Source organism: Talpa occidentalis, unplaced genomic scaffold (genome assembly GCF_014898055.3).
Source record: "Talpa occidentalis isolate TD23 unplaced genomic scaffold, MPIMG_talOcc4v2.1 talOcc4.6, whole genome shotgun sequence".
NCBI classification, from domain to species: Eukaryota; Metazoa; Chordata; class Mammalia; order Eulipotyphla; family Talpidae; genus Talpa; species Talpa occidentalis.
The window spans coordinates 93847838-93875008 of record NW_023604972.1 but is presented as its reverse complement, the minus strand read 5'-3'; the positions used below and the strand labels follow the sequence as shown (position 1 = coordinate 93875008).

The following is a 27171-nucleotide window of genomic DNA, read 5'->3' as shown; positions in this document are numbered from 1 at the left end:
TTAGCTTCTCAAAATATTTTAAATTTGTTAATGTACTGGAACCAGAAAAAAAATTTTTTAAGTATTTTTCTTTTTGCACCTTTTACCTTTTTTGTGACAGTTCACCACACATCATAAATATTTCTATTTTAGTTTGCATTGTATGACCACTTAGCACTCTGATCCTACTCAGCCAGAAAGCAAAACTTGTCACTGGTTTAACACAATCTGTTAATTTAATATTCTACTTGAATAATAGAATATTCTCATGCATTCAGCAAAAGATGTCAAGAGGCTAACAGATCATCAATAAAGGTAGACACTCAGTTGGCCATAACTCTTGTTTTTATTTGAGGAAGTATATAGACTGGCTAAAATTTTTGAGTCTGACCTACTTTTGCTATCAATATGTACTCTTTAGAAACTGCTTACCCCAAGTCTATTCTTTATACGCTTGTTATGAGTGTTACATTAGTTACAGGATTGTTGGGAGGAATGAATGTGATAATAGCGATGTCATGACATGACTAATGACATTGTCATAAGATAATGGCAGTTATGTAGCCTCTAGAGTCTAACTTTGAATCCAGTTTCTAACCCTTTTTTTTTTTTTAACTTAAACTATTTTTTTAAATCTATAAAATGGGAATGAGCAATATGTCCTTGTAGAGCTCTTGTGAGGATTACATAGTGCTCACCATATTGTAAATGCTTAGTTATGTTAACAGCTGTTGGTTGTGGTGTGATTGTAATGATGCAAATAATGGTGAAAAGTCTTGGTATAGTATTTGACACATAAGTTATTTAGAGACATACAGATACTTTTGTTGAATTAATCCTGAATCCCCTGGAAGACTTGTTAAGATGCAAAATGCTGATCTGGCATTTATAGGGCTGAAATGGGGCCTGATAATGTGCGTTTGTAACAAGTAGTGAGGAGATGTGGATGCTGTTGAACTGGAACTACACTTTCAGAAGCAGTACCGTTTCACTTCCGCAAGGGCTTGTGATGAATGGGGTCTGGCATTTAGAGCAGTTAGCCACTTCCTTATTCTTAGACTCTTGAACTAAAGTTGTACACTTGATGTAAATTTATGGTCATGTCATGTCAGATAATCATAATGTCGTTTTGATCAAGGTAACATCTGTAGGAATAAATTGAATCCCATGTTGGCTGTTTCTTTCATTTCCCTCTTTAAATAATAGACATTAATCTAGAATTTTTTTCTCAGGTGAACATATTGCATTCTTTTGTTTCCATGGGAATCTTTTAAACAGTCAATTTTTTTGTTAAATTTGATAATTGACTTTAAATATGAATTTCTCATACAGTTTATAGTAAAAATACTATATTTCAGAAAATATTTTAGATACTTTCTTTAGAATGTGCACTGAAGAAAAAAAAGGGCCTCATAAGCAAATACTATCCAATATTTTTTTCATTTGAATTTAGAAAAAAAAATGTTCAGCTGTCAGTTAACTAAGACTTTTAATCTGAGTAAAGTCTATTTACCCTATCAGTTGTTTGTAACCAAACAAAAATTGCAGGGTTTTTTTCCCCAATTTAAAATTGTCATGTTCTTATAGTATTGAAAAAATTGTAGTAGCTCTCTTGATTTACATTGGATATGTCTAGCTTTTTCCTGAAGATTTTTTAGAATTCACTTCATAGAAAAAGTAGGTTATATATGTATGTGTGCATGTGTGTGCAAAGGAAGAATATTTCTTTAGCTTTATAAAAATAACATAATTTTTAAAATTTTCATCTTAGTGATGAATTCTATTTACCCAAATGAGCACTAACTATGTAAGTGATTACATTCTCAGTGAGTAATTATTTTATTTTATGAAAGTCAGATGATAGGCGTGAGTAGTAGTTTTTAGATCTATAAGATTAGAGGTTTGAATTATATGATTTCTTAGGACATTGTGAATCCAATAAATCACGAATGTTTTTAGATTTCTTTGAACAGGTATGTCACCGGGCTCTTTCGAAAGGTGATTGCACTTTCCAAATGTTACTACCCTGAACTATTATTTATATGTAGCCCATATATATACCATTAAAATTCATGAATGCTTATAAATTAATATTAAACTTTCTTAGTATCATTTAACTTTCTTAGTATCATTTCTTAGTATCATTTAATTGGGTTTTACTGAACCAGATCCAATAGATAACTTTACAGCCTCATGAAAGTTTCACTACAATTCTCTAGACATTACTGTTTGCTCTCCAAAGTAAGGGCAATGTAAATAAATATCTCTAATCCTGCTACTTAGCTCAGTGGAATGTTTATCAGTTTAACTAATGGGTGTACTGACTAGTTATTAGCAGTTTACCATTATAACCTTAAGTTAAAATTCAGTGTTTCACTTATCCACCAATATTTTGACTTAAACCTGACAACTTTTCTTTGAATATGAATCTGTTGTTTGGAATTTCATGTTATCTTTCTTATATAAACCATATAATAATTGTCAGCAGTTTTCTGTAAGTAGAGCCAAAACTCTGTACTTAAAAAGAAGTCTGAGTGTGATATTTGAAAGAGTTTTATGGCATTTTCTAATATGGTAGCATATTATATATGTTATATAATAGTATATTACATATACATAATTCAATCATGGGTTTTATTTAATTTTTTAGCCATTTATCTTTTAGTTGCTTTAAAGCATTTGTATTGGCTTTCATTAAAATAACCAATCTGATTTTATATTCAAATTTTATTCGTTTATATACATTTAATCCAACTATATAATTATATAAATAAACTATATAATTATGTAAATACAATTGGTATAAACATGTTCTGGACAAATATAACTGACTGTTGGTAAGCATTTAATGCAGTTGGTAGGTACAAAAATATGAGAGTGGAGATAAACACACCAGCCCTAAACATCACTCAGTCTGTACACTTTACATAGATAAGGAAGAGCTAGTCAGGAAGGAAGGAACTTCTATGAGATTTCAGAGAGGGCACTTGATGATGACCAACTTTAGGGTTAGGGTTAGGGTGTTTTTAACAACTATGTTGTATATACATATACACATACAAGTTTCTTTATAAAGATAATTATTTTCTTTTTCAAAAATTCAGTCTAATAGTTATGCCTCTAGTTTTTTATTTAATGTTTGATTTAAAGAAATAAAGTACACATAATTTTTATGTAAGATGTAGGGTTTTTTTTTGAAGAATAGAGGGAAATGTTTAAGAAATTACAAAAATTGTAATTTTAAAAAAGAACTATGTGTTCGGAATTTGTTAAAATAAGTGTCACAGTGTTGTTTTTACATATATAAGTTTTCTCAGAGGCTTCACAGAATATTTTTGGCTACCTATGGGGTAGTTGGAGGGCAAAGGGGTTTCATTTTCCTCTTATGCCCTTTTATACTGTTGAAACTTTTTCTTGTTCTCATGAACAAATACTAATTTTGTTGTTTTTAGACCTACTTTTAGAAAGTCATGCTCTGAGGTTTTTTTTTTCTATTTTAGAGGTAATGATCTTGGGTAATTAAATATGTCTTTTGTTAATGTAGCTAATATTCACCTTTCCTGAAGAAAAAGTTGCTGCACTGAAACATTGGAATTGTTGCAACCTTTATCCCTTTTTCCCCCCATCTCCTGCCCTTTCTTCTTTACTTGCCTCTGAGAATATTCTTCTGATTTCAGTAGCAACATTGTGGCTTCCCCATACCCACCTTATTTTCTCCTAGAAGGTAATAAAAACAAATATTAAATGATTCCTCCTCTTCTCTTTTAATTCTAATTTACTTTTGTCCCTTGAACTCTAGTCAATCAATTCCACCAAATCTATTAAGCATTAATTTCTAATGATGGTTATGCTCTTTCAAGTTAATAAGGTAATTTATGTCTGTTATTATTTCCACTAAATCAAGTCTTGGCGAACTTACTGTTTAGCAGAATGAACAGCTGGCCTTGATTATTTTAGTTTGGTTTGGACTTTCTTGAAAAATGGTACTGATTTATTGAAAGCAAAATTATAAGTTCATGGTTTCTCTCTCTGCTTATGCTTTTTTTCTGCCTAATTGACAAAGTTCATAACTAGAGGTGGTCATTTGGAGTTGACATTTTTGCAAAACAATTTTATATTGTCACATTACATACTATACAATTTATTCATGGATTTAGTGTCAGTGAATGGAAGCAGAGGATTTAGGAAAACAGTAGCAATGAAATTTTAAAAAGTTCAAAATGGAGTTTCCATTAATAATTGAAAAATAGTTAAAGTAATAATATAGAAACAGGAAAGTAGCCTTTTGGTCTTTGATAGCATTAAAGTACTATTAGTTAAAATATTTAAATATAAACAGCAGTATTAAACCAGGGATCCCCCAAAAAGAAAATCTTACCATACCTTTATGTTTTCTTTGTAGCACATCTTCATGTGCTGTTTTTAGTGTAAGTCTGTAGATTATCATGACTTAGATATCTTTTTATATTCTCATGTTTTTTTCCTGATTACAAGCATTTTCCCTTATTACACATATTCTTCTTGTTTTTATTTGTGACAATTTTGTTTTCTTTCTAGTTGGGACATTTTGACCCTACCTATGCACTCCCCCATTGGACACTGATGTTTTCATTTTCTTCTCTGCCACAGCCTAATGTTTCAGTTGTGAAGTTTTTTTGCTCAGAGATCGCAAAGGGTCCACCAAGCTGCTCTTTAACAGTATGGCTCTAGAGCCTCTCCTGGTTAACAGACATATCACTCTTTATTCTGATAACTAATTTCAAATTTGGAAATTTTAATGATGTCCCTGCTAGAATAATTCTCAGTTTGAACTTCATTTTAAATTCCATTTATTTTCCAGAGGATTTAATTAAATGTAACTACTACACAAAAAGTAGAAATAAGACAAGAAATGTGAAGAAAAATAATTTCATTATGAGTAGCAGAAAGAAAAGCTGAACTATACTGTATCATCATGTGTGATAAGTTATAGTGGTATTTCTGGTAGCTTTTTAAAATAGCTATAAGAGTGAAAAGGAGGGCAGGTAAAAAAAATTAAAACTTAAAAGATGACATTCTCTTTGCTTTCCTTCCCTCCAAATTAAAATCATATTTGTTTTTATGCCATCTTCCTTTCTTGTACAGTAATAACTTGAATTTGTTTTATTCTGGCCAGTTAGTTACTTACATTTTTCAATTCTTTGAAAGTACATTTCTAAATTGTGTTATGTTTATATATCTAAATTGTATTGTTTCAGTTAGTTTTCATATGAATTGCTTTGCTTTAAGATTTCTTCTCTGTCAAATTAGACCAAAGACATTTCTTCTCCTTCCAATTTTAAGTCTGACTCAAATTTCAATTGAAATATGGTTCATAAGTAAGTATATACAACAGTCAGTTTTAATTTTAAGATGGTCTTGTATCTTAAGTGTATACAAAAGTGTAACACTTTTTCATCTTTCACCTCTTCTTCTTTTAAAAAAGGAATCAGCAGGTGGAGATCTTCAATCACCTTTAACACCAGAAAGTATCAATGGAACAGATGATGAAAGAACACCTGATGTGACACAGAACTCAGAGACAAGGGCTGAACCAACTCAGAACGCATTGCCATTTTCACATAGGTACAAATTCAATTCAACCGTCATGATTAAGTAAATTGTATAAATATGAAGTTTACTTGGGTTCAGATAAAATTACAGTTTCAATCCTGGGTGAATGTTCCAGGTCAGATTTTTTTTAAACTATTTCTGTTAATCTCGGAAAAGTTTTAATAATAATTTTGATAGTTGCCTGGATGGACTAGAGTGTACCTTTTCTTTACCTTTGCAGAAAAAGGGCTACTGATCTAATTTTAGTACAAATAATTTTTCAGTGAAACGAAATTTATTGTAAATCTCTTCTACTCATTTTTTAACACAGTCCCTTAGAGGCCCCTTTTGCTAACCTGGTTTCTACTTTCATGAATGTTTTTGAGGGTTATAAATTTTTTTAATAATAAGCTTCCTACTCTGAAATTAAGCTTTACTATAGTCTTAGAGGTAATTTTACCATATGATTTCAAAGAAGGAAACGAGTTATTGGGGTAACTTTTAGCATGCACATGTTAATGTTAGCATCGGATTTATTTTACCATACCAAGTAAGGAGATAAATCTTCACATGCTTCTGAATGTTAAAAGAATTTGATACATTTAAAAGATACAAGTTATCCTAAATATGTTCCAAACTAGTTTCATTAGTTATTGAGCATATTATGACAGTTTTAGGCTATAAGGAGGCCTATGAAACTGCAGTTTTTCAAATATAAACAATTGCCTAGCAGTCATTGTTTTATCGTTAATTTTTCTTTGGAAACTTTTGTCTAGGTAGTTTTAGTTAGAGTTATGAAAACAGTTTTCCTTTGTTGTGTGTCTCTTAAGAGACCAGTTTTTAAAAAATAATTCTTTAGCATATTTTGAAGAATTGTGAAGTGAGATATTCCCAACTCTTTTTCATGAGAATTTTAATTTTGATTGAATTTGTTGAACATTAGGGCATAAGATTAAACACAGGGACTAACATTGAGCAGCCACATGGTTGGACTGAGAAAGAAGAGAAATTAATATTTTTTAAGAAATGGATGAGACAAACTATTTGTGAGACTATTCTAAATTGTTTTTAAAAATACTAACAATTTTGCATAAAGGAGTAGATACATCTTGGAATTATGGAGATCATGTTCTAACTATTACAGTATAAGCATTTTCTCTTTTATATTTATAAAAAGGAATATACCCATGAAAATTTTAGTTTCTCTGATTTGTTGCTAGGATCACATTGATTTATAAAACATGCAAGTTTTTAAAATATACAATTGCAATCAAAGAGCAATGTAAGTTTAGAAAAATTTTTATGTTGAGGGAAGGAATGTTTCTTTTTATTGCATTTGATATATCAATTTAATAGAATTAATTGCATTGAATATAAGTATTAACTTTGATTTATTTGGGTAACATGTAAATGAGCCATGTGTATTAATATGGTAGTATTTAGAATTATTGTATTTATCATTTACAAAAACTATTCCTAGTTTACTTTATGCACCTGAAATTTTCTAAATATTTATTGTTTTGCTAATCCTTAGTATTTAGAGTTCTTAATGGAAATTGGCTGTCTTTTATTGATTTTTCTCTGTTCTTGGGAGTATAGTAAGTGTCATTGCTTTGATTTGAAGGTATAGCTTCTTTTACTACTAGAATCTATAGATTAGCGAGGGGGAGATTTCAGTTCTAGAAATAAAGCTTAACAGATAGATTTGAGCTTTTAATTATGTTAAAGGCATTGCATAATTGTATAGTTCTTTTATAATTTTAAAAATACTTTAGCTATAGGACTTTAGAAGACTTATTCTCTGAACTTGTTTGGATTTTACACTAATCACCTAGTTGCTTTACTAAAATCACCATTTCTTTCTGAGATAAAAGATTGAATATTTTATAACTAATGTTCGAATCTCAAAATATCAAGATTAGACCTCAGAGATGGTATAATCTAGGATTTTCCATTTTACTGCTAAATAAAAAGCGAAAGTATTAGAATGTCTGTGATTTTTTAAAAAACAGAAAGGTAGGAAACAATGATTTATTCAATCTCATCTCATTATCAAACCATTTTGTGCTCTTAAAATTTCATACTTAAATCTCATGAATTAGTAATTAAAAGAATACCCTGGTTTTCATTTGCTCCTAAAAATTTTAGTAATATGGTTATAGTTCATTCTTCTCTGTAAGCTGTTTATTTTTTTAAGCATTACTTAACTTTAAAGCAGTATGCAAGATTTTCTGTTACACTTTAACATACAAATACATACAGATTTTAAGATACATATAAAAGAGAGAATACTATAGTGAACTCCCATGAAGATATGACTGGCTTCAACAGTTAATGAAAAAAATGGCCAGTCTTCTTTCATTTCTATCCCTACCCACTCTTCTACTTTTGTACTATTTATAAAACAAATCCCACACATATATAATTTTATCCATAAATTCTTTTTCAAATACTTTTGAACTTTTATAAAACATATTTAATAAGCTAGATAACTTTTTATATTCTAATTCAGTGGTATTTTAGGATTACCTTGAATTATTTTCTCTTTGATTTATAATTATACTGCTGAACTAAATTTTAAAATGTACAAACTGCTCATTATTCCTTGGCGAAGTGCTGTAGTACTGTTTTATGTCATTGTCATAAACTATGCAAAAGCATTATTTAATAAGTTTTAATAAATTAATAATTTTAACATACATTTAAATGCTTTTAAAAGCTTAGGAGTATGCAAAATTGGAAGACTGTGAGAATGAAAATGCTTACTAATTTCTTTGGGAAATTGGTATTATGTTTTATCTAAATTGCTGTTTTTTTTTTTTTCTTCAAATTTTCTTTTTTACCTACATGGTAATAATATCCTTTTGGACTGAGCAAGTATATTCTCTGTCTCACTAAAGTATTCAGGGCATCCTTTGAAACAATAATCTTTGATTAACTATATACTAAATAAAGTATAAGCTAATAGACTACCAAATACACACAGGGGGGACAGTTTTATTCTGTCATTCCAGAGAGGTGTTGTTTGCTTCATAGCATCAGCTAAATAGAATTCTGGAATTTACTTATTTTGTAATAATAATAATAATAAATTCTGGATTTTAAAATACAGTTTAAAGCTCTCAAAAATTCTCATGGAAGTGGTTAATTTTATAGTATCCCAATGCTGTTAGAATGCATTAGTGAAATAGAATACTGAAAATTAAAATCCCTTTTCTTTTTCTTTTGTTCATTGTGAATTTATGATCCTCAGACACAGAGTAAACACTAATAAATAACTGCTATTATCCTATTTTTGAGAGTTCAGAACATATATATGTACATTAGTAGTTCATGAAGCTATTTTTGTATTCATAAATTTTAATAATTTTGAATTAATAAAATATAGGCTTTTAAAACACCGATTATATATAAATTCTTTTAATGCTTAGCTAGTCTATTCTCATGGTGCTGTTAGAATTTATGCATTTTGGGGTACTGCATGTATTTTCTAATATAAATTTTTTTTCTGTCAGTTTGTGTGTTCCCAACAGATATTCATTAAATATGATATGCAGAAACATTACTCTTTTTAAAAAGATTTATTTATTCATGCATACAAGAACTGGGGTATAGATCAGAGGTGTGGGAGGTGAGAGGATTCACCAGAGACAGAGTGGGGAGCAGAACAGGCAGATCTATTGAAATGTACTGCTGAGAACAGCCAGCGAGACTGGAGAGGTCCACTTTGCCATGTGAGTTATCTCCCTGGCTGGGGATCGAACCCATGTTGCAGTGGCTGACAGTAGCTTGATGTTGCTGAGACTTAATCCCTTGCGCCACAAGGGAGGCCCAGAAACATAACTTTTTAGTGTATTGATTTTGCTGTAAATCAGTATAACAACAGTTTTACCAAAATTTATCTGAATGGTTTAACCCTATTCATATTCATTAAATTAAGTTTTTCATTATCAAATTTTTAGAAAGCTATTACTTTTAAGCTGTGATTAGAGATTTTTGTACGATTTCAAAAACTAATTTCATTGGAAATTTTACACAACACTTTTGTCCCATGTTAATATTTTTGAAAGTGCTTTCTCTTGAGTCATACAGTCTATGCTTCAAGATGATGCAAACAAGAAAAAAGTGAATGATTTTTAAGAGCTCTGAGGTGTTGTACTGTGTTGTACAGCTGTGCCATATATCTCACTTTTTTAATGCATAGTTAGCAAAACTTACAAGATTATACTCATAAACTAAAATAGGAATAATTTTTGCAGATGACTTGTGGGGTAAAATTTGTAAAGCTGGGCCTTAGTTTCATTAAGAAGTGCTTTATCAGTATAACTACAGATGAAAGTTTAAGTTATAAGATTCCCCTTTATTGTTAAAAAGTTACAATTGACTTAAATGTTGTTATTTTCCATCATCAAACCTCAAAATTTCGATTAGGTTTTTAAAAATTAAATGCCAAGACATTTTTGTGGGAAGTCAACAATGTAAAGATAACTAGAATTTCCTTTACCATAATTATGAACAGATAGTATTGTGTAAGTAGTGCTGTAGTAATTTGCTAACATATATGGTTCTGCATCTTTGAGAACCGAGAAGCAATCTATATGTTTTTAAATGATATTCAATAAAAAATGTACTTTAGTGACTAGGAGTGTTTATTAGCTTTCTAAAATATCCTTAAATTTCCTATCTTGCCCATTTTTTAATTAATTTTTTTATTGAGGTAACATTGGTCTATAATATTGTGTGTGAGTCAGAGGCACCTAGTTGATTGTTTTAAAAACAAGCCTTTTCTCATATCTACTAGAAGATTTTCAAGAAACTGTAAAAATGTGCTAAAGCAAATTTGTTTGGCATTAACCCTTAATATAGGTTATCTGTAAGAAGACAGATATTCATATGCTTAATAAAGGTGAAAGAATTTTCACAAATCCATTCTTAGTGATGTCAGCTTTATTTTCAAGATGACCAGTTGGAGTTAGAAGTGTGGCCATTCCCAATGGAACAGATTAATCATTGATTGATTATGATCTCTTCCCTGTGGACAGCTTTAAAAAATGTCTTTTGTTTTCTCATTTCAGTCCTTATAAGACCATAGTGGGGAATCCATTGGAAGGAGTTGTGTGACACAGACAATTCTGCTTTAGGACTTAGGGGGAAATATTCTTCCTTTGGATTGTCTTTCCTCCTTCTTTTTGCTGGATTAGTAAGGGACAAGATCAAGGTGTGAATATAGGCAGAGGCCTAGCAAGCCACAAAATATGTGAAATTTTGTGGTGTATAGGACAGTAAGGAATTGAGAGGTCTGTGGTAAACTGTGCAAGTTTGATTGAAAATATTAAAGTTTTTATAAAACAAAGCCAAATAGAGGGGTGGAAATTAGAGGATCCATCTGATTTCTAATCCATGTGATTTTCATATGGTTTAGTCCAAGGTAAGGATTTTGAGCAAATTCCCAGGTAGTAATATCCATTGCTATAATACCTTTATAAGCTCTCAGTTGTGATATTTGAGAGGATATGATTTACGGATTTGGAGTAACAGATACTTTTCCTCTGGTGACATATTGCTCTGTAGATATTACTAGTTCTCTCAAACAAAAAATCTGACCGTGTCACTTTCCTTCTTAAAATTCTGGCATGGTTTGTGTGTGCGTGTGTGTGCGCATATGTACGTATATATATGTATATGACTATATATATATGTACACATACCATTCCATGGTCATCAGATGAGGCCTCCCCAGCTTCATCACCTGGTGTTTCTATAGCAGTTACTCCACATACAACCAAGCTACTGCTAATCTTCAAGTCTTTGCTCCCTTGATTTTATAATAAAATTGTTCTCCCTTTGTATTACAATGATTGTATTTTCTCACTCTCCTTGCTCCACTCCCATGTCCTCGCACACTACCTATGTCTCCAATTGGACTACCATCTAGTCAACCTCTATATGTCCTATAAGCTTCAACATCACCTCCCCCAGTAAGCTTTCCCACATGCCCCATTCTGAATTGTGAGTCCTCTTCTCTTAAGTCTCTATTGGCCTCCAGACTGGCTTACGGAAGATAACATAGACTGCCCAGTCTCTTCTGACACAAGGATTGTGTTTTATTAATTTGTATCCCTGGTGCTTAGCATGGTAGACATTGAATAAACATATGAATGAAACAATTTCACAGAATTTGAATATATGCTCTGAAATCACCTTGGTATGGTGCTTCAGTCAGCCAAAGTTACATTTAAAGATTCACAAGACCTTGCAAATAAATATTAAACTGGTTATAATTTTTGAAAGTCACTCTTTTGAAGAATGAGATTTGAGTTTAACTGACTTAGTCAGATTTTCATGGTAATGAAGTAATTTTTCATACTTTTCTTGAGAATACTACTATTTAAAGAGCAATACAGTGTTTCAATGGTATATTTTCTGTGAAATTAGACAATATAATACTTACTTTTAAAACCCATTATAACCAAAATATGTTTCTAATAAAGATCCACACAAGTATTTAATATTGATTCAAGTGAACTTAGGGACTATAGATTAGTATAATTCTGTAGATTGGTATAATTCTCAACCAAAAAGTTAAGTACAGTCCCTAAGTTAACTTGATGACTGGCATCAAAAATATACCGCATAATAAGCTAACAAAAGATATCAATATTAGCAATAATTAATTTACCTTTTATTCTGTATTAGTTAATTATACCATTTAATCCAGTTAGCTAATATTCCTATTAATATTTTTAATAGCAGCTTTAAGAGATACAATTCACATGCTAAATAATTCACCAATTTAAAAGGTACAATTAAATGGTTTTTAGTATGCATATATGCCTTGTATTACTGTGCTTCAATTTATTGTGCATCACAGATCTTGTGAATTTTAATGACCTTCCACCAGAAAAAAGATTATGATTTGCTAAAGACTCAGATTGGATTTAAAAAAAAATTTTAAATTAGGATATGTACTTTTTTTTTAAAGATACAATGCTATTGCACACTTAATAGTCTGAAATATAGTATAAATATTATTTTTATATGCACTGGGAAACCAAAAAATTAGCATGTCTTGCTTTTTGCAACAATCAATTTATTGCGCTTGTCTTGTACTGAACCCACACATTCTCCAAGGTTTGCCTGTATTCAGAGTTGTGTAGTCATCACTGCAGTCAATTTTAAAATATATTTATCCCCCCAAAGCTCTGTATCTATTAGCGGTAACACCTGCTTTCCCTTTCACGCATTACCTACATCCCCCATACTTAAGCAAACACTAACTTACTTTCTGTTGCAATAGATCTGCCTGTTCTGGACAATCTGTATTTATGGACTCACAACATGTGGTTGTTTTGACTGTATTCTTTCACTTAACATATATTTTCAAGGTTCATTATGTTATAGAACATATCAATATTTCCTTCAGTTGTTGGATAATATTCCATTCTATGGATAAACCACGTTTTATTCATTCATTCATTAGTTGATAGACAGTTGGATTGGTTCCACCTTGTGAAATGTCCACCATTATTTAATGCTGCTATGAATATTTACATACGAGTTTTTGTGTGGACTTGTGTTTTCAGTTCACATGACTCATAGCTAGGACTAGAATTGCTGGGTTGCATGGTAATTCTGTATTTAATCTTTTGAAAATTGCCAGATGGTTTTATAAACCAGATGTATCACTTTACATTTCCACCAGCAGTGTATAAGGGTTGCAGTTTCTTCACATCATCAGCAACACTTGTGTTGTCTTTTTGATTATAGCCATAGGTGTGAAATGTTAGTTCATTGTGGTCTTGGTTTGTAGTTCCCTGATGACTAATGTTGTATACCTTTCCACATACTTTGGTGAAATAGCTACTCAGACCATTTGCCTATTTTTCCTCAGGTTATTTGTTTCTTAGTTATTGAGTTGTAATTCTTTATATACTCTGCATGTTGACTCCTTATCCTATAAATGATTTGTGGATTTTCTTCAACTCTGTGGGTTGTCTTTTTACTTTTTGGCAGTGTCCTTTGCAACACAGAATTTTTAATTTTAATGAAGTCCAGTTTATCTGTTTTCCCTTTGCTTTCTTAGGCTTTGAGTAGTTGAGAGACCATTTCTTAATACAAGGGCACGGAGGTTTACACCTATGTTTTCTTCAGAAAATTTTATAATTTTAGTTCTTATGTTTAGGTCTGATCCATTTTCAGTTAATTTTTGCATATGATTTGAGGTAGGAGTTGACTTCATTTTTTTGCAAGTGAATGTCCAGTGGCCTCAGTACCATTTGTTGAAAAGATTATTCTTTACCTCTTGAATTGTCTTGAAACCCTTGTGAAAAGCCAGTTGGCTGTACATTTGAGGGTTTTCTTCTAAACTCACAATTCTGTCCCACTGATCTTATGTCATTACTGTACTATCTTTATTATGTCATTACTGTACTATCTTTACTAGTAAGTTTTGAAATTGGGAATGTGAGTCTTCCAACTTTATTCTTCCTTTTTAAGATCATTTTGACTATTCTGAGTTCCTAAAATTTTCATGTGAATTTTAGCATCTATTTATGAATTTTTGCACAGAAGCCAGGGAGCCAGTTGAGATCCTATAGAATTTGTGGAAAAGTTTTGAGGGTCACTTTAACAATATTAAGTCTGTCAGTCATGAACATGGGATGTTTTCATTTATGTTTTTCTGCAGTGCTGTTTAGTTTTCAGAGGATAAGTTTTTCACTTAATTTGTTTAATTCCTAAGTATTTTATTGTTTTGATGCTGTTATTTTCATTTTCTAATTGGTCATTGCTAGTATATGGAAATATAATTGATTTTTGTATAGTGATCTTATATCCTGTAAAACTGTATCCTACAAACACATTAGTTTTAATAGTTTTTTAGTAGTTCTCTTAGGACTTTCTGTATACAAAATAATGTCATCTGGAAATAGAGATATTTTTACTTCTTTTTTTTTTTTTTTCCAATCTGGACTACGTTTTATTTCATTTTTATTTGATTATTTTCCCCTGGCTAGAACTTTCAGCACTATGTTGAATAAAAGTGACAAGGGTGGACGTCCTTGTCTTGTTCCTGATTTTAAGAGAAAGCTTTCAGTCTTTCCACACTTAAGTATGATATTAGTTCTGAGTTTTTCATGGATGTTCTTTGTCAGGATGAAAAAGTTGCCCTATATATTCAGCCTTTTCCTGTTTTACCATTAATATTCTTACTGGTTAGTGATTTTCTCATCTCATTTGGTATCTTTAGAACAAATATGAATAAGGCAGTATGTTTTCCTTATGGTTGCTTCTTAAAAGGTAATTGATAGTTTACTTCAAAGGAAAAAAGAATGAGATAGATAATTTTTCTTATAAACCTGTCACTGTTTTTTAAAAGCTCAAAACTAGGCCTCAGTTTTCCTATCTAAAAGTAAAATGTTCCACTTTTCTAGCTTTTTGTTTCTTGAAAATACGTCCAAAACTTTTATAAATGGTAGGAAAGGGGGTATATTTACTTTTTTCCTGATATTTGTAAGTAAAATAGTTAATTATTTTTCTTCAGTATTTTTAATGAAAACAAATTGATATAAAATATGCTCTTTTTAAAGGGTAAAGGTAAATATTTGTTTAAAAGCATAGTGAATAAGTTATATCATTTTCCCATGAATAGAAAGCACATTCTTATTAAATATGTATACAAATGTGCATATTTCAAGTTGTTGATTTCAAATAACTGATTTTTAATGTAATTATTACTCTAGAAAAGCATTGTGTAGTTTTTCTTATTGCATTATAGAAATGTTAGATGATTAATATTTTAAATGAATGTGATGAATACTTGTTTTACATCAACACTAATTTATCATAGAGGGATTGTATTTCTGAATGAGTATAAACTAAAGGAATTTTTGGCATGTTTTCACATTAGCGTGTAAGCAATATGGGAATGTTATAATTATGCATAGGACACTTTAAAGTTTGCCTATGCATAAAAAAATAGAATTTTTATCAAATTTTAGTCATTTGGTAAACTAAATTTTTTAGTCTCGTTTACCTGGAACACCAGCTTTTTATAAGTTTTAAACAATAAGTTTACCATGATATTTAATATTATATGCATGATACTTATATTCCATGATATTTATATATTACTTATAGTATATATACTATTACTAGTTACAGTACATATATAGTTATAGAGAGATTTCCTTCATAGCTTCTTTGAAGTTTATTGCATGAGGGTAATGGAAAAGCATGTTACAAGTGTCTTTAGAAAGTATATTCAATCCTTAAGCTTAATAGTTTCTTGTAATGGGATCATTCTCTAGGGCATACTTTATTCACAAGTTAAGGCCTTTCTGGCTTTATGAAATAATAGGGTTTTTTTTCCCTCTAAGATACAGAAAATGGATATTAATAATTTGCTAAATTACGTGAAGGACCCTATCAGTAGGTGTCATCTGAATCCAAGAACATTGCTATCATAAGCAGTCATACCTTTTCAACTTCTTTAAAAGGTGTCACTAAGCCATTTTGTCCTTCTTACATAAGATCAGGAAGTCTTCGCTTCCACAGTAAGGAAGGCAGATATTAAGAGGTCTTGTAGCCTGCAAGACTATCTGTGTATCAAGCCCTGAACATATTGCCACATTTTGTTTTGTTTTTTAAAGATTTATTTATTTTTATACAAGAACTGGGGTACAGGCCAGAGGTATGGGGGGTGAGAGGATTCACCAGAGACAGAGTGGGGAGCAGAAGAGACAGATCTGCTGAAATACACTGCTGAGGGGAGCAGTGGGCGAGACAGGAGAGGTCTGCCGCACCATGCAGGTATCTCCCTGGCTGGCCGGGAATCAAACCGGCGCTGCAGAGGCTGTGGACAGCTTCACAGTGCTGTGCTCAACCCGCTGTGCCACTGGGGAGGCCCCACATTTTGTTTTGTTTTTTTGAAGGCAATAGATATCTTAGGCAGAAATAATAAAGAAGAAAAAAAAAAAAACCCCAGCATAGTTAGATAGACTCCATTCCCTTTTCCCTGTTTCCCACTTCAAAAAATATTCTCCCTGAACATTTTTTCTCTTTGTGGAAAAGTTGGACTCCTTACTTCCTCCATCCATACCTATTGGATAATTTTTTTGTGGAAAGTCAGAAAAGATCAAGTTGGATTTTTTTTTTTTTTCTTACTGTGGAGAATGCCAATTTTTCTTGGTAGATGACTTCTGTGACCACGTTTAGTTTTGGACCTTAGCGGAGTCACCATTCCCCATGGAAGAAGAGGATCTGCGGTTTAACCTAATTGAAAAGATGCAAGTAGTCCCTGACTGAGAGAGACTGACATCCTGGAAGAAACTTGACAGTTTAAAAAGACCAAATCATCCTAAGTATAACTTTGAAGAATCAGAAGAAGTAGTACCTTTGAAGAAGACACTTAATTAAAGACACTTAATTCCTCTATATTTCTCAGTAACATTTATGATCTCACCATGTAGTGGAAGAGAAAAATGACTTGGCATGGCATCTTGCGTTTTCTTCCTTTGGCAAAATACTGTCATACTTGCTACACTTAATTTTCAGAAGACTGAAAAAGCCTTGATGGAGAAAGTTTTCTTTCTTGAAGATTAAGACAGCTATTATTCCTGATAAAGATAGTGAAAAATAAGCAACTTAATTTTCCTGGACTGCAAAATAGAACTGGTTCATAGATGCCATTTCTTTTAAGGCTTTAGCCATTTTCATGCGTGTATTCTTATATATTAGTCCATTTCTTGTGTTGTCATATGAGAACACTTAACTCCCCACCTCACAGGGATGTTGTGAGGCAAATTTCAAATGTTCCTAAGAAAAGTTTAGAATAAATCATTCTTGGCTGTTTCTTTGTTAATAGTTTCTATAATCATAAGATTTTGTTTATTTTAAAGTTTATAAGTGCTTTATTATAGTTATAAATGGATATTAAGTGTACTAAATGGAAGTAAGATAATTTGTATTTGATTTACAAATGAGCATACTTGTATAAATAATTCAATTGCATGAAACGTTGCATTGATATATTTTTCAACCAAGGGCTTTTATACAATTTTAATTAAAGAAGCTAAAGTAAAAGTGTCTGGTTTCCCCTTTTATTTAGTTGAGATTTAATTTTTCATACCTCTTAGATAAAAAGTGCAATCCAACTCATAAAATTTTCTTTTTTCCCCAAAGATATTTTTGTTTATTGTTTTAAATGCAAATATAAAAATTGCATTAGGTTGATACAGTAGTACTTAAATGATTCTAGAGTTTAGCTCTATCACATTTATCTTGAAATTTAAGTATCTGATTAAATTTTATAGAAGTTTAAATCCTTACTGTTTTAAACTCTCATTCTCTAGTGGGAAATTCAGACATAAATTGAATTTTCCATAATGCAATGCTTAGGTATAAATTTTGTTTTAAGACACAAAGGTTTCTTACCATGAAAACAGGTTTAGCTTTGAGGAGCAAGGAAAGCTTGCTTAAAGAGACAACATTAAATAAACCATTTCCTGATTAGTTTAAAAATACTAAGCCAACATTTGATATCTTTTTCCAAAGCAAATTTGCAAAAACAAAATCATAATGACTATGTACTTCTCATTATAACACACCATGATAATACTTGCATATAGAATAAAATTATCAATTTTAGGAGGCATAATTGTGATTGCTGTAATCTCAAGAAATGTATACTTTGTAGGAAAACTGTGTCCCCATGAAATTACAAAACTTTTATCTCTTACCAAATTTTGGGTGTTTTAAATATCATTCTTTTCCATATGATATTGTGATTGAGAAAGAATAGTGAAGTTCAAGTGGTAACAAAGATAGTTTTTATGGCATGGTGGAATATGCATTATTATTTTTCTTTCATAATTTATGGACAGGGAGATAAACTTTTAATTCCTTAGTTTGTGCAACACTCCAATTTAAAAAAACAAATGTAGCACTTTACTTCTTCAGTTCTCAACATTTTTTGACATATAATTTTCATCATTTGTGATAAATTAGTGGAAAATTAATCTATTTACTATGGGCAGTCAGTGTCTTTTAACGTGAGTAAGGCTTTTCATGAAGACTGGATTTCATTCATCTAATAGTAAAACTCCCTTAAAATCATAAACCTTAACTCATCAATCAATAAGTGTTTCTGTGTATCTTGAGAAATTAAAACTGATGTTTTATCTTTGAGCTATAAAACTATATAATAAGTAAAATGACAGTAAACATGTTCTATATCAGCAAAAATTTGAAAAGAGAATGCAAACCACCACTCAGAAATACAGAAGACTGAAAGATTACCATTAAAAGGCTAACTACAGTAATATTTGTTTTCTTTTATTACAGTTTATTTTTCTTCCCTCAAAGAGAAGTGTTTTCTATAGACTGTATTATTACAGGCTTAATCGAGGTGTAATACCTAATTCCTGTGATACCTGATAGACAAAAAGGTCGTAGCTCTGGTTGTCAGTAAAATATCAGTAAGATATACTCTGGCCAACAGTGATTTAATGGAAGTACAAACAACAGATGGTGAATCAGCTTAAGAAGGTGAAATAAAAGCATTTGTAATTTATCTCGTTTATGAAATGCCTCCCCAAATAGTATAAATAGTAAAAAATTGAAGAAAATAAAATAAAAACCATGCCTTAATTACAAGTAATTAGCAATAAACTGTGATGACTAGCTTTTCAAAGAGGGAGACATTTGCACATAGGAGCAAGGAATTGGGACATGCCTTGGATGGGATACATATTTCACTAAGTGTCAGGGTCCTGAGACGTCCTTCAAAGATTGAAGCTTCCTTGGGGTATAGATAAAAAAAAAAATCTGTGTTCTTAAAATGCCTGCAACTATATATTTCCAAATGACAGACTATGGAGGTAAAGGAAAAAATGCTGATAGATTACATTCGTTAGTTGTGAACCACCCTGTTGAATAATAAAGACCACTAGCATAAGTGGCAGAGGCAGAGAACTTTAATTATTAGAATGTTTCTTTGAGCTCAAAATAATTTGAATAAAAGATGAAAAACAATGAAAACAGTAAAAAATAAAAAAATAAGATTCTTAAAAACAAGATTCAAGCACACTGAGATGTCCATTATTTAGATTTTGATAAAAGTTGAGTAAACTGTGTTATTAGGTACAGGTAAAATTTAATAACTTTCATTAAATATAGTATTGTAGCAATAAAGAGTTGATAAGCCCTTGCTTCATATCATAGCAAAAAGAGTAAAAAAGAAAATTTGTATATAATGAGTAAAGGAAAGTGGTTTGAGTTAAAATTCATACATAGAAAATTCTTGATAGCCTGCAGCATTTGGTATCATTTTTATAATTTGAGTTTCTTAACATTTTGAGAAGTAATTGTATAACATTTCCTGTTTCACATAAATCAACCAACCCAATTTTTGCAAGTCAAAGCTTTGATATAGCACATGAATTATCAGATAATGGCTCCCAGAGTAAGGCTTTAAAATTGCTATCAAATGTCTACTTTCTATAGCTTTATTCCCACTGTCACAGTATCAAAAGACAAATCAATTCAAAGTGAATTTTGGGACTCAAGCTTATAATTTGGTAATCATAAATAATCTAGCAAGTCTTTTCTAAATTATTATATAATTTAAATGTTTGTTTTATAGCTTATTCTATATGCTTTATTTTTTTTCTTGAATTTTACTGATTTGCAAATCTTTTTTTTTTTGAAGATTTATTTATTTATGCATACAAGAGCTGGGGTACAGGCCGCAGATGTGGCGTGTGAGAAGATTCACCAGAGACAGAGCAGGGGACAGAACAGGCAAATTGACCAAAGTACACTGCTGAGGGGAGCAGCGGGCGAGCCAGGAGAGGTCTGCTGCGCCATGTGGGTAGCTCCCTGGCCGGCCAGGGATTGAACTCATGCTGCAGGGCCGTAGATTGCCTCATAGTGTGGTGCTTAACCCCTTGCGCCACTAGGGAGGCCCTGATTTGCAAATCTTTTATGTAACTCTACTTTTGGGAACACAACTCACAACTCTGTACATGCACGTGTCTTACCCTATCCCAAAGCTTCAGTGCCAGTACCTACCACCTTCCTTCTATTCTTCCCATCTCCCCCTCTCTTAGCCCCTCTGGTAACAAGTATATTTTCAGAGTCTATGAATTATCCTTATGTTTTACCAGTTTCTTTTCTTTGATTATTTATTATATGTTCCACAAGTGAGTGAAACCATTTGCTACCTGTCATTTTCAGCTTATTTCACTTAACATAATCACCTCCAGATCCATTCATCTTGTCCCAGTATAGTTGAGAAGATTTCCATTGAGTATCTATTCCACATTTTCTCTTTCTCTTGGTCTCTAACTGTGTTGATGTGCGTTTAAGTAGGCTCCATAACTTGGCTAATGTGAGTAATACTATGAACATAGGAGTGCATGCATCTTTTTGTATTAGAATTTTCACATTCTTTGGCTAGATACCTAAATGTGGCATTTCCATTTTTAGTTTTTTGAGCAATCTCCATACTGCTTTCCATATTGGCTACACTAAATTCACCAACAGCGAATGAGTGTTCTTTTTTCTACATATTCTTGCCAACAATTATTATTTCCAGTCCTTTTTATATAGGCCATTCTCATAGGTGTTGTGATACCACATGGTGTTGATTTGCATAAGTGATGTTGAGCATTTTTTTTTCCCCTTTCATGTGCCTATAGGCCATCTGTGTCTTCTTTGGACAATTGTCTATCTAAGTCTTTTGCCCATTTTTTGGTTGGGTTATTCTTTTGTGATTGAGTTGTATGAGTTCTTTATATATTTTGGACATTAACTCTTTGTTGGGGGTGTGATGTGCAAATATCTTTTCCCAGACCATAGGTTCCTCTTTTGTTTTAAAACAAAAATTTCAGTGTGATACAGTACAATATGCTTTTGTTTCCACTAAATGTATCTCTGTAGTTGATGTCCAGGAGTGTTACTGCCTATGTTTTCTTCTATGTATTTTATGGTTTCAGTCTTATATCCAAGTCTGTAATCCATTTTGAATTAAATTTTGTGTATGGAAATAATGATCTAGTTTCATTTTTTGGCATATGGCTGTGCTTGTTAAAGAGATTTTCCTTTTTCCATTGCATGGTCATAGCTTCTTTGTCAAAGATTAATTGTTTATATTGTGTGGGCTTATATCTGGGCTCTGTATTCCATTGGTCTGTGTTTCTGTTTTTGTTTCAGTATCATACTGTTTTGGTTACAGTTGCTGTGTAAAGTAGTTTGAAATCAGGGAGTGTAAAACTTCCATTTTTATTTTCTCAGGATTGCTTTGGTTATTTGGGGTCTTTTTTCGCTCCATACAAATTTTATAATTGTTTCATTTCCTTGAAAATGTCAGTGGGATTCTGATAGGGATTGCATTGAGCCTGTGATTGTTTTGGGTAACACTGCCATTTTAAGTTTATTTACCCAATCCATGAACACAGGAATCTTCACATTCTTTGTATCTTCTTCTATTTCCTTTGAATATAGTATTTTATACTTTTCAGTGAATAGATCGTTTACTTCCTTTGTTCAGTTTACTGCCAGATATTTTATATCTTTTGGTGTGGTTGTGAGTAGAATTGTTTTCTAAATTTTTCTATCTTCTAATTCATTGTTTGCACATAGACATGCAGCTGATTTCTGTGAATTGATTTTGTATTCTGTCACTTTATAGTATTATTTCTAGTAGATTTTTAGTAGAGTCTTTTGGGTATTCTGTGTATATTGTCATCATGTCTGTGAATAGTGATAGTTTCACTTCTTTTCTAGTGGATTCCTTTGTCTTTTTCGTGCTTGATTGCTCTGGTGGGATTTTCGACACTGTTGAATAGTAGTGTGAAAGTGGAATCCTTGTCTTGTTTCTGATCTTAGGGGAAATGCTTTCAGTTTTTGACCACTGAGTATGATATTCAATGTGGATTTGAGATATATTCCTTTTATTCCAAAATTATTCAGTGTTTTTATTGTAAATGGGTATTGAATCTTTTCAAATGATTTTCATCTTCCATTGAAATGATAGTATGATTTGCATATGTTGAATCAATTTGTATCCTGGAATGAGCCATTTGGTCATGGCGAGTGATTCTCTTAATATACTTCCGGATTTAACTTGCCAAGATTTTCCTGAGGAATTTTTGTGTCTGTCTCCGTTGGAGCTATTATTCTATCATTTTCTTTTTTCGTGTTGTCTTTGTTTGATTTGGGGGATCAAGGTAATGTTGACCTCATGAAATGTATTCGAGATTACTCCCCCCACTTCAATTATTTTTGAGAAGTTAGAAGGATAGGTATTATGTCTTCTTTAAAGGTTTGGTGGAATTTGTGAAGCCATCTGATCCTGGACTTTTATTCTTCAGGAGAGTTCTAATTATTTTCATTTCAGTGCCTGTGATTGTCATTAGATCAATAATAAGTGAATATATTATATATCAATAATAAATGAATGCAGTAAAGTGGCAGGATACAAAATCAGTAGACCTATTTCATCCTGATTCTTTCTTTAATTGTAAAAATTTGCCTATTTCTTCTGAGTTGCCCAGTTTGTTTGCACTTAAATGTTCATTGTAGTCTCTTACAATCCTTTGTACTGCCGCAGTATCTGTTGTAATTTCACCTCTTTTATTTCTGATTCTTTTTATTTGGGTTTTTTTCTCTTAGTGAGCCTAGCCTAAGGGTCTATCAGTTTTGTTTACCCTTTCAAAGAACCAGCTTTCACTTTTATTGATCTTTTGTATTTTTGGTTTCTTTTTTATTTCTGTTGTAATTTTTATTATTCCCTTCCTTCTGATTTTTTTTTTTATTTTGTTCTTTTTCTAGTTCCTTTCAAATGTAAAGTCAAGGTTTCTTTTGGTAATTTTTTCTTATTTATGTGACCCTTTACTGCTATGTGCTTTTGCTTTTAGTATATCCCATAGGATCTGATATCTTCTCTTCATTTTTGTTTATCTCTAGATAAAATTTATTTTTCCTTGATCTCTTCATTGAACCAGGTGTTGTTATTTCAAAGCTTCACCCCACCCACTGCACATGTTTTCTTCTTGGCATTGATTTCTAGTTTTGTACCTAGGTGATCAGGAAAGATGCTCAAAAATAATTTCGATTTTCATATATTTCTTAAGACATATTTTGCGTTCTGCATATGATCTACCCTTGAGAATATTCTGTGTTCACTTAAAAAGAATGTGTATTCATTTTGTTTGGCATGAAAGGCTCTATAAATGTCGTTAAGGCCACCTGATTGATCCATTGCTTAATTTAAGGCCATTATTTTCTTTTTTACTTTCTGTCTGGATGGTCTATCTATTGATTTAAGTGGTATATTGAGGTCCCCTACTACTATTATTATTGACAGCAATACTTTGTTGCTGTTAATAGGTCTGTTAGGTCTGTTAATAGTAGGTCTGTTAATAGTAACTATGTAACTTTCTGTAGGTCTGTTAATAATTATTATATATATTTGCATGTACTGATGACATTTTATCTTCTTCATGAATTTTCCCCTTGATCTTCATGTAGTGCCCAACATTGTCACCAGTTTCCTTTTTTGGCTGAAAGTCTGATTTATCAGATATGAGAATAGCAGTTCCTACTTTTTTCTCTGTTATTTATTTGAACTATCTGACTCCTGTCTTTGTCTTAAGATCTGATGTGAGTCTCTTGTGAGCATGGTAGAGATGGTCTTGCTTTGTAATATAACCCATATTCTAAAACTTGATCTTTTAATTGATAACTTTGGACCATTCACACTTAGGGTGATTGTTGACATGAGTTTTATTTGCTGTCATGCTTGTGCTTTGGATGGCTTTATCTTTCTGATACTTTTTTCCATGTATTCCTGTCTTTTCATTTGGATGGCTTTACCTGGTGGTTCTCTGTTTATTTATTTCTTCTTCTTTATACTCAGTTTTTGTTTTGTAGCTACCATGATGGTTCTATCAAACTTACTGTATCTGAAAATAGTTCTTTTAGTGCCACTATCAATTCATTCTATTGGACAGAATACTACAGCAAGAATAGTGTTTTTGGAACTCCTAACCTCATAATAATGAGAAAAATACTATGTGAACAGTAATCTAGTTTGAGGGTAGTTACAAAATTATTGACAAAATTTTATACATTAACAGTAATAGAAATAAAGGTCCTTTTAAAATAATTTGGAACCGGGTTTCTATAGCCTCTAATGATTTTTAATACCGAGGTTTTTTGTTTTTTTTTTCATTAAAAAATTTAGAGTGCTTTCCTCCTAAATATGATAATATCTGATATAAAATGTATATTCTTCTTACCAATCTAGGATAGAAAGCAAATATTAAAGTTGGTGAATACATGCTACATAAATAATGAAGAAATTTAACAGTGCTGGTCATCACCTTAATAGTATTACTTTTCTGGTCCTTAAAACTTAGATGAGCTAGCTATCTTGTATCAATGCCTGTTTTATTATGGGAACAGTTCTGGGGATGTATCCTGAGCCAAATTTAGTTTCAGATAGAATAATTTCCTGGGAGGAAATGTGAACAATACAATGCTTTTATGATCATTTTCTTGGCCTCTAAAATTAATACACATTCTTACCATCATCTTCCTTTTACAAATAAAAGGGTAGAACTTGTATTCTTCTGATTATACCACCAGTAGTATTCATTTAAGCAAATTACCATCTCTGAGTAGTTTTCCCATCTATTAAATATTTGAGGACAGTAATAATATTTAAAACCTCCTTTAGTTTTATAAATGAATAAGATATCCTCTTGCAGTCTTCTATAGCTGGCATAACATTTAGTAGTGTTTGTAATCATCATAAGCATTGATAATGTTACTGAGCTACATAAAAAGTATTATATTAATGAAATTAACCATTTTGTCTTAAGTAGAAAATTTCTAGGAAAAGTAAGTATAGTGTTCTGTGTTTTTAGATTATATGAGCATATAAATCAAATTATTTAAGTTCTTTTCAGATAGCACTATGGATTCAAAGTGTGCGATCCATCAATTACTACTTTTCAGCAATAGATTCATTTATAATTAAGTTAATACAACATCATAGTGTTCTAGAATGGATATTATAATGGATTAAATTTCCAAACTATAAAGCTATCTAATAACTAGACTTTTTTAAACCCATAGTGACAATTAAATCTTCTATATTTGGGAATAGATTTTAGTGGTGTTAAATCATAAACAGAAACTAGGGGAACATTGCTTTATATAATTACTCACTATGAAACCAGTTGAAAAAAGGTTTAAGTAGAAAATACTATCCTTTGGGAAAGAAAGATATAAGGATTTAGTAAGTAATATATTGCTATACCTAGAAATAATAGGGTAGATATTTTGCACTTCTAATAGTGTTGTTTGTTGTTTGTTGTCTCACCTGTGAGCCACACCTCACAGTCTTATAAATTCTAAAGTACTTTATATAGAGAACACATTATACACAAAAAGGATGAATACCCCACTGAAATTCAGTGATGCTGATTGAGAGTAAGATCATCTTTTTTCTTTTTCTTCCTCTGTTTTTCTTCCTGAAGAGATCTTGTAATAGTTAATTTATTTCAATTCAAAACTCTGACTGCTAGGCTGTGTGCACTCTCCTTAGTTCTTCTAAAGATGAGGTAGTAGAGTATATATAGAAGTCTAGATAGGCTTATATTTAAGCCATTTTAAAAAATTAATTTTTATTGAGGTAATGGTTTACAATACTACATGTTTTAGGGTTCACACGTCTTCAAATGTGTATTATCACACCATACCTACCACGAAAGCACCCAATTCTCCACTATAATTCACTGGCCCTCTCGCCCCAATACTCCCCATCTCTCACTGTGCCCCTCTTATAGTTTCAATTTTGCAATTGAAACAATTCTAGGATTTGTTTTGTTTTGGTTTTGTCTGTTGCTTTGCTTTGTTTATGTTCCAAATGTGAATGATATTATCCAGTATTTTCCTTTCTTTTCCTGACATATTATGCTTAGCATAATCCCCTCTAGTTCCATGTTGTCACAAAGGGCAAGATTCCATCTGTTTTTTTCATCGCTAGTTAGTATTCCAATTGTGTATACCACTTTTTCTTTATCCACTTATCTTCTGCTGTTGGGCATTTAAGTCATTTCCCTGTCTTGACTATTGTAAATAGTATTGCAATGACCATATGCAACAACCAAGGGAGTGCATATATCCCTTTTCATTCTTTTCTTTTTTTTTTTTGCATTTGTTGATAGCTACCTAGGATTGGAATTACTGGATCATGTGGTAGATCTTTTTTTTAAATATTTTGAGAAGCTTCCACACTGATTTCCATAGAGGCTGGACTAGTGTACATTCCCATTAATAGTGTGTGAGAGTTCTTTTTCTCCACATCCTCACCAACATTTGTTGTTTCTGCTCTGTTGGATATAAGCCATTCTCATAGGTGTGAGGTAGTTTCTCATTGTGGTTTTGATTTGTGCTTCCATGATTATAATTGTTGATGAGCATTTTTTTTTTCATGTGCCTTAGGCAATCTGTATGTCTTTGGAGAAGTATCTATTGAGATTTCTGCATCTTTTATTTGGTTTCTTGCCATCTTATTGTATGGGTTCTTTGTAGATCTTAACTATTAGCTCG

At 31.5% G+C, this 27171-nt stretch overlaps 1 protein-coding gene across 6 annotated transcripts in view; it reads left to right on the top strand.

The window, feature by feature from the left end:
• Positions 1-27171, top strand: part of HOMER1 (homer scaffold protein 1) — a 110701-nt gene that overhangs the window by 50121 nt on the left and 33409 nt on the right. For all 6 annotated transcript variants that reach the window (XM_037530706.1, XM_054688468.1, XM_037530702.2 and 3 more), the window contains one exon: positions 5444-5583. In XM_037530706.1, the coding sequence (XP_037386603.1) occupies positions 5444-5583 (140 nt within the window). The remainder of the gene's footprint in view (positions 1-5443; positions 5584-27171) is intronic.